The sequence below is a fragment of the Amphiura filiformis genome, chromosome 6, assembly GCF_039555335.1.
Source record: "Amphiura filiformis chromosome 6, Afil_fr2py, whole genome shotgun sequence".
NCBI classification, from domain to species: Eukaryota; Metazoa; Echinodermata; class Ophiuroidea; order Amphilepidida; family Amphiuridae; genus Amphiura; species Amphiura filiformis.
In genome coordinates, this window is record NC_092633.1 from 54,546,151 (window position 1) to 54,565,719 (window position 19,569).

Here is a 19,569-nt window from a genome sequence, read left to right on the forward strand (position 1 = left end):
GTATCTTAGCCTCAGTTACATAGTTCAAGGGCTTACCAGCTATCTTAAGCTCAATAGGGGGCGGTGGTTCATTTTTGAAACAGACCTGGATGGCCTGACACTTGCTAGGGTTCAAGCTAAGCTTGTTTTTGTTTGTCCACTCAGTGAACTCGTCCAGTGTGTCTTGAAGCTTGCTTGGTTGGGAATACGGACGATTTTCAGCAAGTGTCAGGTCATCCACGTACTTCCAACAGTTGATGCTTGCATCTTTGGACTGGACTGCATCATTAATGATAACCTGGAAGCCAATTGGGCCGAGTTTAGTCCCCTGTGGGAGGGCACCATTGAGAACTTTGAACTCAGAGAGTGACTGATTGTAGTGAACACATTGCATACGGTTGCTGATAAAGTCACACAACCAGGGAACGATGGATCTGCGGACTCACAAGTGGATAAATTTCTCAATGAGGATGTTATGGTCTATCATATCGAACGCTTTGGAGAAGTCCGTCAGAACCACCGTTCCCACGTTGTTGACCCTGTCAGCACCTTGATGAAGAGTGTGGAGGAGGTTGATCAAGTAGTGGGAAGTCGAGATACCCTTGATGTTACCAAACTGTTGGGGGTCAATTTTGTCTTCGATGTCTTCCAACATCCACTTCACAACAAATTCTTCACCTCAGTAAAGAGATTCATTTGGTAGGATTGTTGAAATCATAAACTGGTATTTTGTTAGCCAAATCCAAATAGAAATTACTCACGAATCTGAGCTTTCGCCATCTTGGCTGATGGCTTGATCACAGATGAACTGGTCCACTGCTTTTCCCGCGAGACTTGGTTGCTAAGGACGCATCCTCGTTACCCGGAAGTGATGTTGATTTTAGCAGTGGGTCATATACATGATCTAGAAAGTGTGCACCTTCGTCACGATTGAGTGAGATTTTGCCCCTCCTTCTGATTTGGATGGCCTCCTGACTCTCCTCGTGAACGCATTAGAGTCTCTGTCGAGTAATTTGGCCCCCTCCCAGTCGATGACATGGTTATCTTGCGCTATGTGGTCGGTTATTGCTGATTTGTGCTGCTCTGTGGTGGATAGCTTTCTGTTGGCTCTTGTAAAGTTCTTAGTCGCAATCTTGTCGGCGTCTTTCTGGTGTTCTTTCTTTCTTACCCCAAACGGCCTTCCAGTCTCTCCTATATAGGATTTGTTGCAACCTTTGCATGGAATGTCATACACGACTTCGCTGGTTTGGTCAATGTCCTTTTTGTCCTTGGGGTGGACAAGAATACTTTTGAGCGTGTTGGTTGGTTTCATGGCCGTTGTAAACCCATGTTTACGAAAGACTCTTTGGAGTTTCTCAGATGTACCCTCCACATAGGGTATTACAACCATGCCTTTAATTGGGTTCTCGTTTGTTTTTCTGTGGTTTTGATGCTGTTGCTTTGTCCTTCATCTGTTGTTTCACCCTGTCCACTGCCCATCGGGGGTATTCACAGACCGCCAGCGCCTTAATAATTCTTTGCTCCTCCTCTTTTTTGTCTTCTTCCTCCGTCACAATCTTGTCTTTTCTATCCATCAATGTCCTGATTACACCCAGTTTCTGGTGAAGTGGGTGCTGAGATTTGAAACTTAAATATTGGTCGGTGTGGGTTTTTTGCGATACACCAGCAGTTTGACCGTACCATCTTGTTTACGAATGAGCAAAGTGTCCAGGAATGGTATTTGGCCCTCTTTCTCCTCTTCGTAGGTAAACTTTATGTTTCCTGATTGATCGGTAGTGTTGAGGTGGTCAGTGAGCTTTTGTGTAGAGTCTTTATTGATAATTTCCAATATGTCATCGACATATCTTCTCCATAGCTTAGGCTTGCAGTCTAGGGGCGCTGTTGTTATAGCCTCCTGCTCCAACCATTCCATGAAGAGGTTTGCTACAATTGGACTGACGGGACTGCCCATCGCTGCCCCGAAAACCTGGCGATATATAGATCCACGGAAGCTGAAGTATGTCGTAGTTAAAACAAATTGGAGAAGCTGTAAGATGTCGTCGGGGGTGAGATTTGTTCTTGAATTGAGCTGAGTGTCTTTTTCTAGCCTGTCTTTGATCACATTGAGCGACTTTTCAATGGGCGTGTTCGTAAATAATGACACCACGTCATGGGAATTGAAGATGTCATTATCTTCAATCAGTACACCTGTCATCTCTTCAGCCAGCTGCTTAGAATTAACAACATGATGCTCTGTGTTACCAACTAAGGGGCCCAGAATTTCAGCGAGAGCTTTAGATGTTTGGTAGCCCAACGACCCCGTATAATCCACAATGGGCCTGATGGGATTTCCTTCCTTGTGGATTTTAGTAGTACAATATAATCTCGGAACACTTTCTGCAGTAGGATACAACAATCTATATTGACCCTCATCTATCTTTTTCTCTTCTTTCAACCTCTTTAAAATCTCAAGCAATTTCCGTTTGTACACTTGGGTCGGGTCTTTCTTAAGCTTTTCATATGTGTGCTCATTTTTCTAGATCTAGCACACTTTCTAGATCATGTATATGACCCACTGCTAAAATCAACATCACTTCCGGGTAACGAGGATGCGTCCTTAGCAACCAAGTCTCGCGGGAAAAGCAGTGGACCAGTTCATCTGTGATCAAGCCATCAGCCAAGATGGCGAAAGCTCAGATTCGTGAGTAATTTCTATTTGGATTTGGCTAACAAAAATACCAGTTTATAAAAATTCTTCACCTATTTTTGACAAAACATCGGTCAAGGAGACAGGTCTAAGTTTATCGACCTTGGGAGGTTTTGTTTTGGGGATCGGAACAACGATGGCTTTTTTCCACTGTGTGGGGACCACTCCCTCGTGATAAGAACAATTCAAAATGTCAGTTACAGGGATACTTAATTCGTATGCGAATTCCTTGATCAACCTTGGGGAAACCCCATCTGGGCCACATGCTTTACTGGCTTTAACTTTACTGAGTTCAGCATACACATCCCATGGGTAGAGCAATGGAGGGGAATCAATGGCCGGTAAGTAGGTCTCAAGATTGCAAAGATCCAAAGGTGTCATATGGGAGGAGACCTGCACAAACTGATCATTGATTTTATTCGCAATGGCAACATGATCATCATTGTCCACCCCTGGGACAGGTATGCTGACTTCAGATTTTGTATTTCCCGTCATGGTCTTGATTTGCTGATGCCACTTCCGTGGATTGGTAGCCTGAAGATTACGAACCCTGTTAGCATAATAGAATTGCTTAGCCCTCTTAATTTCTCGTTGTACCTTGTTACGCAGCTTCTTGTACACCTCATTGTTACCTGTTGAAAAGGCAAGCTGTCTTTTTTGACAAGTTTTTTGATTTTATCAGACATCCAGGGCTTATTATTATTATGAACCTTTACTGTGGTTAGAGGGAAGAATGACTCTACAACACCATGGAGAGACTCATAGAGAGCATCAGCTTTTTGCTGAGTGTTGCTGGCGTTAAGGACATTGGTCCAGTCTTTGTGCTGGATCCAGTTACCAAATTCTCTGATTTGGTGCTCTTTCATGGAGCGATATGTCCTTTCGACATTGGAATGTTTGGCAACATGCTCTAAAGGTTTCCACATGATACTTATATGGTCACTCTTCCCAAGAGCAGATAAGGGAATGGGCTCATTATAATGAGCGCCAATGTTAGTTAGTACAAGGTCCAGAGTGGCTTGACCACGGGTGGGAAACTTGATCAATTGTTTCAAATTACAGTTATAAAGAATGTTGTTGATTTGCATTCTATTAAAGTCACTCATGATTACAAAGCCTACATCAGGATACTTGGTATGAAGTAAGTCTATTGATTCAAGTAAATGAAGTCTGAGAAGTTCTTGATTTTGTATGTATCTACTAATTCCGCTTTCATAAATATATTGTTTATAATATACAAATTAAGCTCATTTCAATAGCGCAGGCGCTACTCGCGTTAGTACACTTGTCTCGGTCCCAGCCGGTTTGTGTTCCTCGGTTTGTTTAGTGACGAAGGAGCACAAATCGGCTGGGACCGAGACTATTAGTACACATGCCTCACGTGAAAAAGGCTTCTATAATCATAATCTAACCTCTATTTTGGTACCCACAACGGGTTTGTAACGAACCAAAATAATCTATACAGGCCAAAAATCCCGAGCCAAAAATGCTTCTACAAAGGGATGAAGAACCCTTTAAAGAGCTATGAGATTTCTATCTTTTTAAAGAACTTTTTCTAGAGGGCGCTATATTAAATTAACAAAAAGGGTTCTTTCAGGCTTTTTAGAACCTTTTACTGAGAGTGTGAATAGCTGTGAATGCAACTTTTTATATGGAACTATAGTGACTAATACTTGTTTTTTTTGTGTGTTGTATATTTTTGAAGCGTTGGTGATTCCAATGATATAAAAGCGGAAGGCTTGAAAGTCTTGGTTAGTTCCGACGGTACAGTACGGTGGACCGTAAAAGCCACTCTGCGGTCGGCCTGTCAGATGAGGTTAATCTCGTTCCCTTTCGACCGACAAGAGTGCATTCTTCGCTTTGGTTCCTGGAGTTATGATGGTACTTTAGTAAACCTAGACATACTAGGGGGAGTTGCTGGATTCGATGCACATTCGGAGTACCACGCGAACGGCGAATGGGATCTGATGTCCGCTATGGCTTACCGTGAAGTGATTGCCTATATCATTCCTTCAAGTTTAAATGCATCAGATACTAATATTGTCTCTTCTGATGTCCTGATATGGCCAGAGACATATTTCGCACTACAACTGAAGCGAAAATTTACTTTCTATTTGTTCACCTTGTTGGTACCTTATTTCATCATTTCGTCATTATCAGGGCTAGTATTTTACCTCCAACCAGAATCTGGTGAAAAAATGGGTCTGGCTGTGACGACCTTACTATCCCTGGTAGTTTTCAATGAGTATGTGATGAGTATTGTGCCACCAAGTGCGGATTTCTTCCCGTTACTGAGTAAGTACAGCTTGGTACATGGCCTAGAACTTCCCGGGACAATTAGGGGTTTACACTGTACAATACTCCATTCGATACCAACTACGATGTACACAGGGAGTATAATTATTGCTCATTGTACAAAGTACCGACGGCTTAACGTCTGCACTAAAGGACGGAATACTTTCATGGTTCATTTTTTAAGTTCTAATGTTGCGAGTCAGACCTTAATCTATAAATGTCACCAATTAAATCCAGATTTTTCTCAATTCAGCACATTGAATGGCGTTATAAATGTTAAAATCTGTTAAAGATCGAAAGACAAACAACGCTATAGACAATTCCTATAATTGGTATCTTCCTGAATATCGATATCACATACTATAAAGTACTGTTAAGTACTATAAAGTACAAGATACAAGATCATTTATTTATTTCATTCTCTGGTGAAGATGGCCTGCGCTCATCTGCGCTGTAAAGTACTACGAAATAAAATCACGTACTACAAAACAACGAAGGCGAGATCAAGAGGGGTATAACGTGATATCCTTCTTGACCGCGTTTTCGTTGTTTTATAGTAGGTCTACGTGATATCGATGTTCACCCGGGTGTTCACCCCATCAACGCCAGGAAGGTACCAATTGAATATATGAATACAAAAGCCACCCAAGTCCATACTTTTGCCAAATTGAGTTAAGCATGTGAAAGTGTTGTCTATTGAGCATGTGAAAAATAGCATGTATGAAAGAATCAACCCAAGTCCATGATTTGAGTCTTGTAACACATTGATTGAAATCCAGTATGTATAAAAGTCCACTTGTAACATCTTCATTGCTGGAGAGTGATTTTTGAAAAAAAAAAAAAGGTTTAATCAAGGAAAGTGTGTGGTTTATATTACATGGCAGAATGCTTATCAACATTATACATAACTGTGTGCTTTATTTTGTATTATCTTACTAGTGGTAATATCATTCCAACATTATTGTCTTTGTATATGATTAAAAAAACCACCCAAGTCCAGAATTTAACATGAACCCCACGAAGTCCCTGAAATGTTAATCGTCATACCTGATACAGTTTAACCCACCCATTTGCACGTACAATTTACCATATTGACCAGGTAAATCTAACTGAAGGAATTAAAATGATACACAGGTTTTTTTCTCAAAATCACTTCCCATGGACTTGGGTGGGTTTTGGATTCATGTATTCAATTGTAAGAAAGGTCTGTAAGCTCCTATCCTATAAACACCAAATCTCTAACTTTTGAAAAGTATATTTTGTTTGTTTTATTGATCCTTCATTTTCGTTGTTTTTGTTTTTCTGTGCAGCTGAGTACTTTACGATCATGATATGTTGGGTGGGAATGTGTGTTTTGATATCTACTTGGATTCTGCACATTCATCATCAAGACCCTAAAACTGCTCTCGGATGGGGCCACGATTACGAGTTTTCATCTTCGTCTACATGGCTCGCGTTGTTGGCGGTTGCTGTAAAACCAAGAGGAACGACAGTACATCTGCTGAAGGTGGCAACCACAATAATAAGAATAAATCAGTCGTCAAAATACATACATATAATGTTGGTTTTCCAGAAGAGCGCAGTCCACCTGGGAATGAAATAGATTCCTCAAAAGTCACAACCATGAACATTGCAAGAGATCGAAGTCTATCTTCACCAGACATGCCAGAGGATGGAATGAGTTCCTCTAAAGTCACAACCGTACACACAGCAGGAAAACGCAGACCATCTTCACCCAAGAATGAAATGGATTCCTCAAAAGTCACAACCGTAGATGGAACAAGAGAACGCAGGCCATCTTCACCGGAGAATGAAATGGATTCCTCAAAAGTCACAACCGTAGATAGAACAGGAGAGCGCAGGCCATCTCCACCAGAGAATGAAATGGATTCCTCAAAAGTCACAATTGTAGACATTGCAGAAGAGCGCAGACCATCTTCACCAGAGATTGCAAGGATTCCTCAAAAGGTACAGCAACATAAACTGCAGGAGAGCCCAGTCCATCTCCACCAGAGAATAAAATCGATTCCTCAAAGATCACAACCACAGACAAAGACGGATGAAATGAGTGAAGGCGGTATGTTGAAATCACCAGTCTACAAAATCAGCCAATTTTTAAAGACTCCCTTTGTTGGCTTTTGGGGTGAAAACAACCGGAGCGATGGCCGTCGCAATAGTGAGACTGAATCATTCGTCGATGTATACGCGGAGGATGATGGTTTTGCAGGAGAAAGTAATCCTTGTTCACCAGAGACTGAAATGGATTTCTTAAATGGTACAACCACAGATATCACAGGAGACAACATTCCATCTTCACCAGCGAATGGAATGGATTCATCAAAAGTCTCTAACGTAGACATAGTTGGAGAGCGCAAGCCATTTTCACTAGATAATGGAATGGATTCCTCAGAGATCACAACCACAGATATAGCAGGAGAGCAGAGTCCATCTTCACCAGAGGATGAAATGGTTTCCTCAAAAGACACAACCACAAACACAGACGGATGCGGTATGTTGGAATCAGATGTCCACAAAATCAGACAATTACTTTTAACTAAGGAAGAAGAAGAAAAGAAAAATGAGGAGGACGAGGCTCCTCTGCAAGAGTGGAGAGATGCGGCTAAGATTGTCGATCAATTTTTCTTTGGGCTGTATAATGGCGTCAATATATTTCTGGTGCTAGTATTTACTCTGAAATCAGTGACCTCATCTTTTAATATCGAACACGATTTTTAAACTTTGTTGTAAGCATTATGCTAAATACTTTTATGTATATGTAAGATAATCACTTGGTGTCGTTATACTATAAAACACGATAAAAGCTCTTGTACCGGTTTCACCATTAAATTTTAATAAGTGTATGTAGCTGGGATAAAATAAAGCCGACGATCAATAGATAATGTTGACCTTTCGTATTGAAAATATGGATTTTGCCCCCGAAAACACCAAAACAATTAGGTCTTTTGGGGACAAATGTATATTTTCAATATGCATGATATGATAGGTCAACATTTCCAATTGATCGTTGGCCTTTCATCCCAGCTACATACACTTTAAGTACATATCATCAGATTTATAAAGCTTGGTTCGAGGACTGATAAATATCAAAAATTTTACAAATGTCAAATTTTAATAATTTATCATAAAATTTGTATTATATCGTGATATACTATAATATTTTGAACTACAATCTAGGCAACTGGACTTACGGTTTTTTTTGAGTGGGAAATTTTCACGTTCTATCCTGAACGCATCATCAGCCCGACTGATCTTCTGGCGGTAAAAGTTCATTGACCTGCGAAGCGGATGTTGTTGTATCACATGTCACCTTCGAGTTCAACCTGAGAGGTATCTTCCTGATCAGGAGAGCGCAGGCCATCTTCACCGGAGAATGAAATGGATTCCTCAAAAGTCACAACCGTAGATAGAACAGGAGAGTGCAGGCTATCTCCACCAGAGAATGAAATGGATTCCTCAAAAGGCAGAATTGTAGACAGGGAATAGTGTTCGCTCTGTGAAATAAAGTCCGTATTACAAGTTAATATGGATCAATGGGTGGTGCGAGCGAGTCGAACAACATAATACTGATCTGTGTAAGTGTCCTTGCGATATACCGATGTTTCTGGACTGCCATCGCTTTGCACGGTGACCAAACATTCTAAGAAAGCAAGTTTGTCATCTTTCAGTTCTTCCTGGGTGAACTTACTACGTTGTCCTTTTGATATGGTCGAAGAACGGAGCTAGTTGATCTTTGCGTAGCGGGGAGTACCAGTATACGATGTAAGGGCCAACTGTTCAAACTGTTCCATAAACAAGTTTACGACATTCGGTAATACTGGTGAACCCATCGCACAACCATGGCGTTGTCTGTAGAATTTGCCACCGTAGACAAAATAGGTTGTATTCAGACACAGTTCAAGAATTTCACAAACTTGGTCGGGACTGAGGTCTGTGCGCTCCTTCAGGGTAATATCCTTCCTTTGAAATTCGCGAACACAATCAACCGCTTCCTTGGGTGGTACACATAAAGTAAACAGCGCTGAAACGTCGTACCAAGTTATGGTCTCATTATTATCCAAATGTACGTCACAAACTTTGTTGACAAAATCCTGGGAGTTGACAATGTGATGTCGACACAATCCCCGACGCAAACGACGCATTCCACGACGCAAACGACGCATTCCCAACGCAAACTACGCATTCCTCGACGCAAACGACGCATTCCCCAACGCAAACGACGCATTCCACGACGCAAACGACGCATTTCATGATGCAAACGACGCATTCCACGACGCACACGACACATTCCATTTTGCATACGACGCATTCCCCGACGCAAACGACGCATTCCACTACGCAAGCGACGCATCCCGAGACAATCAATGTTTAATTGTTTTTATTTTTATAGTACTTGTACTCTATTGTATTATTACTAGCTTGATAGTAAGTGAGTATGAAATATGTAACATTAATATTACTGCTAAGACTGTTCTTGTATAACATTGTAATAAACATGATAAAAAGAACGTTGTTAATAAAATAATAAATTCATTAAAAATGTTAGCGTGCTTTTCTTCAAGTGTCTTTTTGCCCATCATGGGATGAAAGGCCTTCTATCATTTAAAATCTTGACCTTGCGTATTGAAGATATAGATTTTTCCCTCAAAACACCAAAAAATATAAGTCTCTTTGGAAAAAATGTATAATCTTCAATATGAAAGGTCAAAATTTTTAATTGGTGGTCGGCCTTTCATCCCAGCTACATACGCTTTAAGTTCATATCATTAAATTAAAATACTCGAATGTCGCCAATGGTCAACAAATGGGCAAGTCCATCACAACATCTTAGGACTTCTTCTGATGAGGATGTGTGTCACACATCGAAAATTCAAGGTTAGTGAATTTTGGTGCTGAAAGTCAGTTTAAACTTCTTGAAATTAAATTTATAATGTTTACTTCGAGGACTGTTAAATATCAAAAATATATTTAAAAAAATACTAAATTTTAATAATTTGTCATAACATTTTATATCACGAAAAAAAAAATCAAAATTATTTGAAATGGTCATGTGTCTTGAACTCGCCACCTAAAAAAGGTGGAGATGTTACGTTTTTACAAATGCGACTCAAATTAATTGATGATATCTCTGCCGAGCAAGAAGGTATTGACATGCTTTTGGTCTCATTTTATAGCTAAATAAAATGCACTTTCAACCCTCTTTAGCCTTTTTAAAACTGACACTGTGCTTTATAGAATGGGAATTGAACTCTATGGGATTGATTTTTGTTCATTGTTCACGGAGTGAACATTTCCCCAACTTGAACCTATATCTCATATGCACAGTTTATCCCTTACATACACTGTGTCTTGAATAGCTACTGTAGCCCATCAATCATGTGGTTAAGAGGCTAGGAAATAATTCCTAATGTCTCATGCCCAGGGTTGTATCCCTTTATTTAATCCTGCCCCACAGGACAAGGACTTTTTAGCACATCTTATCTTGTATTGAGACAATGACAGCCAGGACTATTCTTTTGCCTTTTTTCTAAGCATGTTTACTACTGGATTGAGCCACACAAAATACACTGGATATTTTGATACAAGAGATTTACTCAATTACTTCAATTTCGATGCCCCTGTGGTTCCCACGTGGGGTCGAAGGTCAAATTAACAAAAAATAGTCGCATCATGTTGTAATGTATCTAAATTGGAAACTCAATTGTCATAGTTTTCTACAGTGCTTAGTTCAGGAGTTAAGGTCGTATAGATCAAATGTCAAAATTTTCATACACAGAGGTTAAAAGTTTAAAAAAATGGTCCGATCGGAGTTCATGCAGCCAAGGTCCAATAGTAATATGTACAGCCATAACATTTCATCCGATTCTGAGGTTATACATTTCTCAAATAAATTATTTTCCTATTTGGTTTGCAGAGAGGAGTAATTTAAGACAAATTTTGATTGGATCGGTGCATTTTGAGAATTACGCTTCTGTGCATGATACATCGGACCTTACTCTATAGCACCTGAACTAAGCACCCTAGTGGAATGTGACAATTATTTTATTCCTAGCCAGTCTGCCGGTTGCGAAGGCCTTAATCCCCTGTTGTTAAGCACATTTTAATTGGATTATGTAACTGATCTGCTCCGGTGACTGCGCTGACGCTTAGCAGTGCTGTCACAAACAACACATTTTGGGGGTTAAATTAAGATATAAAGCGATCAAATTATTTTTAAAATTCCTTGAAATTTTGATTATCAACGACGTCAACTTGAACCCCAACTTTAAATCATCGCAATCGGCCACACGACGGCTAAGATGCAAGCGAATACGCTCCATACACAAACCTATTCATATTGGCACAGAAACAGTGGCGAAAACAGATCTCAAAAATCACTTTTTCGTAAACAGTGCCCGTCCAGATTTTAAATTTAGGTTGAGACAAGTTTTTGAGACATTAAGAGAAACTTGCAGGGCCAGAATTTACTGCGCATGAAGCAGAAGCATGTTTTACCATCGCTATGGAAAATCCCAGTCCAGTAAAATCATCGTTCTGGGCACTCAGCGCGAGATACATGCTATATGTTTTGTACACGAAGCATGTTCAATGCGGTCAGAAACCGCGGCGAAAACAAGGGTCAAAATACCTTTTTATTTAATTACAAACCTCCAAATTTCAGATTTAGGTTCAGATATGTTTCCAACAAATTCACAGAAAATTGGAGGGCAACACGTATTTGTGAGGGAAAGAGCACTTTTTCCCCGGCAGTTTTTACTCTTATGGAATATCTAACATTCCATATCTATGGGTCACACAACGAACGCCTAGCATGGTATACGTTTTTCACACAAGCTGTTCAAGTCGGCGAAAAAGGGTCAAAAATACCTTTTTGTTTAATTATAAACCTCCAAAATTAAGTTTTAGGTTCAGATTTGTTCTCAAAAAATTGACAGAAAATTGCAGGATGACAGATTTTTGTGACTGAGCGACAAGCACTTTTTACCATCGCTATGGAATATCTAGACCAAGTAAAATTCAAACTCACTATAAGAGGGTTTGTGCAATACTTGTTAACTGGGATGGTTACGTTCACACAAAAAAAGTGTAAAAATATTGTAAACGTGTGGCATTGTTGTCTTTCTGTTTCTGATATTGTGTGAGTTATGACAAATATTTCTTTGATGTATGAGTGAAAAAATAAATGAATGAATGAATGAATGAATGAATGCATGAATGAATGAATGAATAAATGAATGAATGAATGAATGAATGAATGAATGAATAAAAAAATGAATGAATGAATATTGTGGAATATTTTGGGGGCACATAACAGTATTCAAAATATTCTTTCCCAGACTTATGTATTTGAGTCTAATCGGGACCAAATTCTCTGGTGACCATGCAAGTTATTGCTTGCCTACCATTAGTATGATTAGCTACCATTCAGATTGGGCTATTCTATTTGAAATCCATACACCCCCTATGAAAGATATTACCTTAATCTCCCACACAGGGGTGTAGAAATCAAATGGAATCCCCCATTATCAGGTCAACCCTATTTTAAATTCACACTCCCTGTGTAGGAGATTAAGGTCATGTCTTCCATAGGAGCTCATAGGGGTGTATGAATTTTAGATGGAATGGCCCATTGCCTATTTGGATATAATGATCATTTGATTGGTATGATTGATGATTTCATTAGTACGAATTTCCTTACTTCAGTGTGCTTCTTGTTCTTCGTACAACTTTCCAACCCAACGGAAATGAAATTTCCGCAGACAGTTGGACTCATTTACCATCGGCTAGACTTAAATTTCTGTAAGTGATTATATTTTAGCCAAAAGAAATCGGTTGCATTAACATAGACCTATATATTACAATAATTGAGCAAAGTCTTGAGATAGGTCTAGTTATCTGTTGATTAATACTTTTTCAATATTTTAATATAACTGTTATTACATGTCTGTTGTCATGAAGCTAAAAAAGTATGAGTTATTGATTTAAACAAATGATAATGTTATTAGTAGACCGTCGAATAATTAGTACATCGTGACTTCGAGCAGATAATTAACTTCAATTGGGTAAGGCTACGTATAATAACAGCAGCAATGATCTCAACGATACAATGATTTTATAAAAATCATTGATACATGGATAGCCGCAGTCCTCGGATTTTACGTGTTTATTCTATATTGTTTATACGTTTCATATATCAGAAAAACACATCCAACTAGTGACTTCACGATTGGGATAGAGCTATATGACAATGAGCCGCAACACTTCACAAAACCACATCTTCTCCCGTCTAACTTACGAAATCTACCAATCTGCTGGGTCTTCAACCAAACGGACAACAATATTCGTATGTCATATTTCTTTCGCGCGACCAAGACTCATTCAAAACGTTTGCTTCATCACTGTCCATTGTAATATTGGAAAAATGGATGTTGAATGATAATCAAATACATTTTGGTAACGTCGAAAACTAACAATACTCTTCTGGTGATCATTATGATGCTCCAATGGTTATTTTGATTGCGTCCAGTTTAGCTCAGTTTAATAAAATATGGATTCCGAAACGTTTCCGAAATACTCCATGGATAGTTTCAGATCTGATGACAATACAATAATCGATTGCAATAACAACAGAATGGAAAATAAGCATCTACTAAATCAAAGGCAGACGTCATTAACTGACGAAGCTCCTGATGACCAAAAGTTGAAACTAACCTTTCCTGATGTAAATGTTAAGATGGCCGGACGTATGAATGCAAGAGAAACTGCAGTATTGGGTAACACTGTTCGAGGTATTAGGCGTCAGGAAAAAAGTACTATTAGATATCACGGCAGATCTATGATGGGTGTCAACAGGGAGCTTGAGAACACAATACAGCATAGTGGTTTTCATGATTTTGCATCTGACAAGGAAAGAGCAACTCCACCACCGATTGTACAAATTATGTATGGAACCAAATTTGAAATCAAACGAACGCGAATGGAAAGAGATCTTTCAGAACGAGAACATCTAATACATTCATCTGTTAGACGAGCTCGATTAAACGCCACGGTTGCCGAATCTATTGATACTTTTTGGGATAGAGTCAATCAAGAACTTGAAAGTGATGATGACGAAGAACAAAACAGTGGTTTATATGAATCGACTCGCACTACAAATCGTGCATCAATGTTTGCAACTAACGGATGGCTCCCGAATGATTGCAAGAGACTATCTTTAGCTAAAGATACATCAAAGATCTACAAATTAGATAAACTTAACACAAAATTACGAGAAAAGAATGCACACGATGGAAGTATAAATGCATATCAAATACAGCTTCCGAATTACGAGGAAGCCGCTGCTGCATTATTTAAGTGTCGGCTTCGTGATGTTGTCAGCCCTTCTGCGGATCTAATGCCTTTAAGGCTACGCAGAAGCTTACCCGATACAAATAGTTCCAAACATGCAGTTAAAAAGCTTTCTAATGCTAGAATGTGTACGTACAAACTACCGCCCAAACGAATACGGCATGTAAGCTATATGACGGATACAGTGTGCAGCAGACAAAAAGAAACAGATATTGAGATGAGCGAATAAGGGAAGATAAGTGGATGATTACAATGTTTTACTTTAACATCATAAATTTGAACTTGACAGTATTAGAAACAAATCTGTATATCAACACTGACACTAAACATTACGATAACTTTGTCTTTTGTTAAAGCCTTAATGTACGATTTCCGTCAAATTTTGATTTTGTTATTCTTTATTCAAAATGTTGAAATAATATTAGAAATAACTGACGAGAAGGGTTGCGCCCATTTTAGGTTGAAATAACAAGGTAAAGTGAAAGAAACCCCACTGGTTATTTTTGGCCATTTAGCACGCAGTTCTATTATATTATCATAATTTTTAAATTATGATAATATGTCAAACTTTGCTCTGTTGACCTACAAAGACAACAAATTTGGCCGATTCCATTTAGGTGCAAGTTGGTACATGTGTAAACATTACAAAAATGCAAAAAAATCAGGTTTGAAAAAAATGAACCAATTTCATATTATAAGATCGTACATTATGGCTTTAAGTTAGTAGAATTGCATACCTAGCAAATCCTGACAGGCGCTGACGGCAACATTGGTCATGTTGATAGCAACAATGATGTCAATGATACAATGATTTGTAAAAATGATTGATACATGTATGGCCGCAATCCTCGGATTTTACGTGTTATTCTCTATAATTGTTTGTTCGTTTCATATACCAGAAAAACACATCCAACCAGTGACTTCAAGATTGGGACAGAACTATATGCCAACGAGCAGAAATACTTCACAAAAACACATCTTCTCCCGTCGAACTCCCGACACCTGCTGGGTTTAGTCAGACTCTATTAATACAATCTTCAACGGACAAATATATTTCTTTCGCGGGAACGAGACTCATTCAATTTTTTTAAATCTTTCGACAGCCATGGTGTTACTGTCTATGATTTACTAAACATTTTCACGCAAAAGAAAGAAGGCTGATTTTATGATTTTTTTAAATAAACCAAAAGGTCAAAACAGAACAAACACACACACAAAACAACAATGACAAAGACAAGAGGACAGATTTCCCACGCTATTTTCACAGCTGCAGAATGAGGAAAATAAATTTGAAAATAAAAAAATAAAAAAAGAGAGGAAGTACAAAAAAAAACCTGGTTGGCAGGCAAATTGACCTCAATCCTCCTTAATCAACAATAGACATGATAGATAACTACTTCATCAATAACAATATCAGCAGTAGACAGCTACTTTATTAATACCAGCAGTTGATAGCTACTTCATCAATACCAATATCAGAAGTAGTAAGAGACAGACCGTTCACAAACACTTGTTGGGGGGGAGGGGCTGATGCAAAAAACAATTCATCGCGAAAAATTTTCGGCCCCCGCCCCTTTTCAGATCTCAAAAATTTCAAGTCAGGGCCCCCCTTTTTTGACATGAAAATTATGGGTCAACCCCATAGAAAATCATATTTAACTCAATTTTCCCGGGAAAATATGTGGTCAATGTTTTAGCCCCCCCCGCTCTAAGAGGTTCAAAACCTTTAAGCCCCCCCCCATTTTGCATCAGGCCCCCTAACAAGTGTTTGTGAACGGTCCTAAAGTTAGCTACTTCATCAATATCAGCAATACATGTAGATAGATTTTGTAGCATATTTTAAGGCCTTATTCGTCACATGTAGTACATGTTATACCAATTTTGATTTGGAAAAGAGAGCATTTAAAAAATAAACCATTTCTACCTGCAGGGCGATCCCTACAGCATTTTTAACAGGCTCACTACAGTTGGCTGAATGACCAGTTATGTAACATCGAGCCCTTTGAGGCTATTGTCTGGGCCCCCGTATAGGAAAGAGTTGCTGTCATTGGTATTTTTGTAAACACCAATATACAATAGTTCCAATTAAAAAGTGTCTCTTTGGCTGAAAAACTTTTGTTTTTAAATGCTAGAGTGAACAATAGCCCATGAGGAGTGACACATTTCAAGAACTTATATAGCCACTTGATTATTAGGCACTATAAAAGAAAAACACATGTGCCAAAGCATCAGACATGTGATAAGATGCTTATGCACTATGATCTTGAAGGATGGTGCGCCATTGTCAGATATATATGTGTCCGACTACCCTAGGTCCTGCCAGTAGATATGGTTCTAGAAACTGGTACTGTGAGAGTATGACAAGGCATGGACAAGGCATCTGACTTCAAATGACTTCGGTAGCTGTGCCTTCAGATCTGGTGGGCACAAAGTGGTGTTCATTTTATATAGGTTGTTGCAGCCTCTTGACATGCTTGACATCTTTGATGGAGAGGTGTGATGGTCAGCTCTGTACTTGCTTCTTTGCTCACGCCTATGATTCGAAGGGTCTTCCTCTCAATTCTCTGGATAGAGTCTAGTAATCAAAGAGTGGTGACAGTGAGGCGTATTCCATCACACTGCAAAATTGAGCCTTGTTAACAGTTGCTCTGCCTCTGACATCAAGTTTATTTGCAACTCTCCTCAGAGCGTACAGCTTCTGTCTGCTCTGGATGAGACGTTAGAAATGTGCTTTGTCAAGGTCAGCTTGCTGTCGTCTGTGACTCCCAAGATCTCCAGCTCCTCCTTCTCAGCCAGTTTTGTGGTACCAAACAGAATATTTAGCTTGGTTGGATTCCTCTTTCTTGATATTCTCATTGCGTTTCGATGTCTCGAAGGTCACCATCCATATGTCATACCTATCTGCCCATATTCTCATTTTCTCCAGGTCTCTGTTCAGGCTAGCAGTAAAAGTCCTCAGTGTTGTTTGGAGGTTATTTGTGGAATATCTAGGGTGTGCGCTCTTGAAGCTGCAAAGTCCCTGTGTTGTTGTTAAGTGGTTTATGGAATGCTGTGGGACCGAAGTGATCAGCGTCAACCTGGATTTGTGCTGAGGCTTGTGGATCAACGTATAGGCGCTGTGCATATGCGTAGCGCACTATAAATCACTGCGCTTTTTTTCTTTGTCTCTAGATGTAATCTCACAAAACAAGGTGGAATCATTTGCGTAGAGGGAGAATTGAGTTTCACATGCATCACCCAGGTCATCAATGAAGAGAGAGAACAAAAGTGGGTTTAATTTGGACCCCTAATGGAGGAAGTACTTGATGACTGGCCAGATAAAGACAACTTTGATGGAACGATACGGTATGTCGGGTAGCTCCTAATCCAGATGACCAGCTTGCCAGATAATCCTTTTGCCTTGAGTTTCGATCAAAGTCCATTATGCCAGACATTATCGAATGCTTGTTTGATATCCAGGGCAATCAGACGCAGGTCGTTGCCTCTGTCCAGGGAGTTGGACCCGGGGTAGGACCACTCTTGGGTCAGAATGGTAAAGATGTCAGCTGTGGTATGGCCTAAATCCAAACTGTCTATCTGATATCAGTTGCTTTCCAAGGAGGTACTTCTGAAGTTGGTTCTGTACAACAGCCTACATGATCTTAATGATGATGCAGAGCAGAGAGAGGGGCGGTACATAGATGAATTAGACTTCGAATCTCTTGTGAATACGGATGACAAATGCAGTCTTCCATTGGCTTGGGAAAACTCCCTCGGAGAAGAAAAGCTCAAACAGCAGACTGACTGGTCTTGTTCAGTGCTGTATTTCTTCAGGACGCTTGCAATGATTTCATCAGGACCAGTAACTTTATCTGGTTGCAGATTCCTAAAGAAGCTTTCTAACATTTTTGACCGTGAAGGCTATCTGGCTATTTGGGAGCACGTGTGGCCGAATGGATAAGGCGCCCGACTCATAATCCATAGGTTGCGATTTTGAGCCCCGCTCGTGCCAACGTGTTGTGTTCTTGGGCAAGGCACTTTATCCTCATTGCCTATTGGGGGATGGGGTTGGATTGGATGTTTGAATAGTTGTTTGTTTCAATGTGGCAATAGTGGCGCTGATTAAGCTGCTGCCTGCAAATTGCATTGTGTCTGTTTAGTTGTGTTTAATGTACAATTCTAGCAATTTGACCTGCGGGTCACCATTAGAGTTTGAAATAAACCCTTCCTTTTTTATCTTTTCCTTTGAGCATAATGCTGAATGCTGAACTTCAGGAGCAGATTTTTCTGTGCTAGGAATCTGAAATTTAGCGGTAAAGGTCCGGCAACATTTTTCAGCTTTGCCTTTTGATGTAGTGTAGACTTGACGCCCATTCTACAACACTGGTATCCATGGTGTTAAAATTTATGGGACATCGGGCATTTTGAGGCTACTGTCTGGATACCCGTACAGGAAAAGTTGCTGGCATTGGTATTTTTGTAAACCCCAATGTGCAATAGATCCAATTCAAAAAGATCCACCTTAAATAAATTTGAAAATAAATAAATAAAAAGAGAGGAAGTACAAAAAACAGGTTGGCAGGCAAATTGACCTCAATCCTCTTTAATCAACAATAGATTACTACTTCATCAGTAACAATGTCAGCAGTAGACAGCTTCATCATTAATACCAATATCAGCAGTGGATAGCTACTTCATCAATACCAATATCAGAAGTAGTAAGAGACCGTTCACAAACACTTGTTGGGGGAGGAGGCTGATGCAAAAAAAAATAATCGCGAAAAATTTTCGGCCCCCACCCCTTTTCAGATCTCAAAAATTTCAGGGTCCCCCTTATTTGACATGAAAATTATGGGTCAACCCCATAGAAAAGCATATTTAACTCAATTTTCCCGGGAAAATCTGTGGTCAATTTTTTTAGCCCCCTCCCGCTAGGAGGTTCAAAACCTTTAAGCCCCCTTTTGCATCAGGCCCCCCTAACAAGTGTTTGTGAACGGTCCCTAAAGATAGCTACTTCATCAATATCAGCAATAGATTATTTTTCGTAGCCTATTTTAAAGCCTCATTCGGCACATGTATACATGTTATACCAATTTTGATTTGGAAAAGAGAGCATTTCAAAAATAAACCCTTTCTACCTGCAGGGCGATCCCCACTGCATTTTTAACAGACTCATTACAGTTGGCTGAATGACCAGTTATGTAATATCGATCCCTTTGAGGCTACTGTCTGGGCCCCCGTATAGGAAAGAGTTGCTGTAATTG

General features: G+C 39.6%; 1 protein-coding gene across 1 annotated transcript in view; it reads left to right on the top strand.

Moving 5' to 3' along the window:
* LOC140155635 (uncharacterized) overlaps window positions 1–9,073 on the top strand; it is a 28,679-nt gene extending 19,606 nt beyond the window's left edge. Inside the window, exons 6-7 of the mRNA XM_072178550.1 lie at window positions 4,371–4,960; window positions 6,271–9,073. Coding sequence (XP_072034651.1) covers window positions 6,371–7,696 — 1,326 coding nt within the window. The 5' untranslated portion in view covers window positions 4,371–4,960; window positions 6,271–6,370 and the 3' untranslated portion in view covers window positions 7,697–9,073. The remainder of the gene's footprint in view (window positions 1–4,370; window positions 4,961–6,270) is intronic.
* Window positions 9,074–19,569: the final 10,496 nt, after the last annotated feature.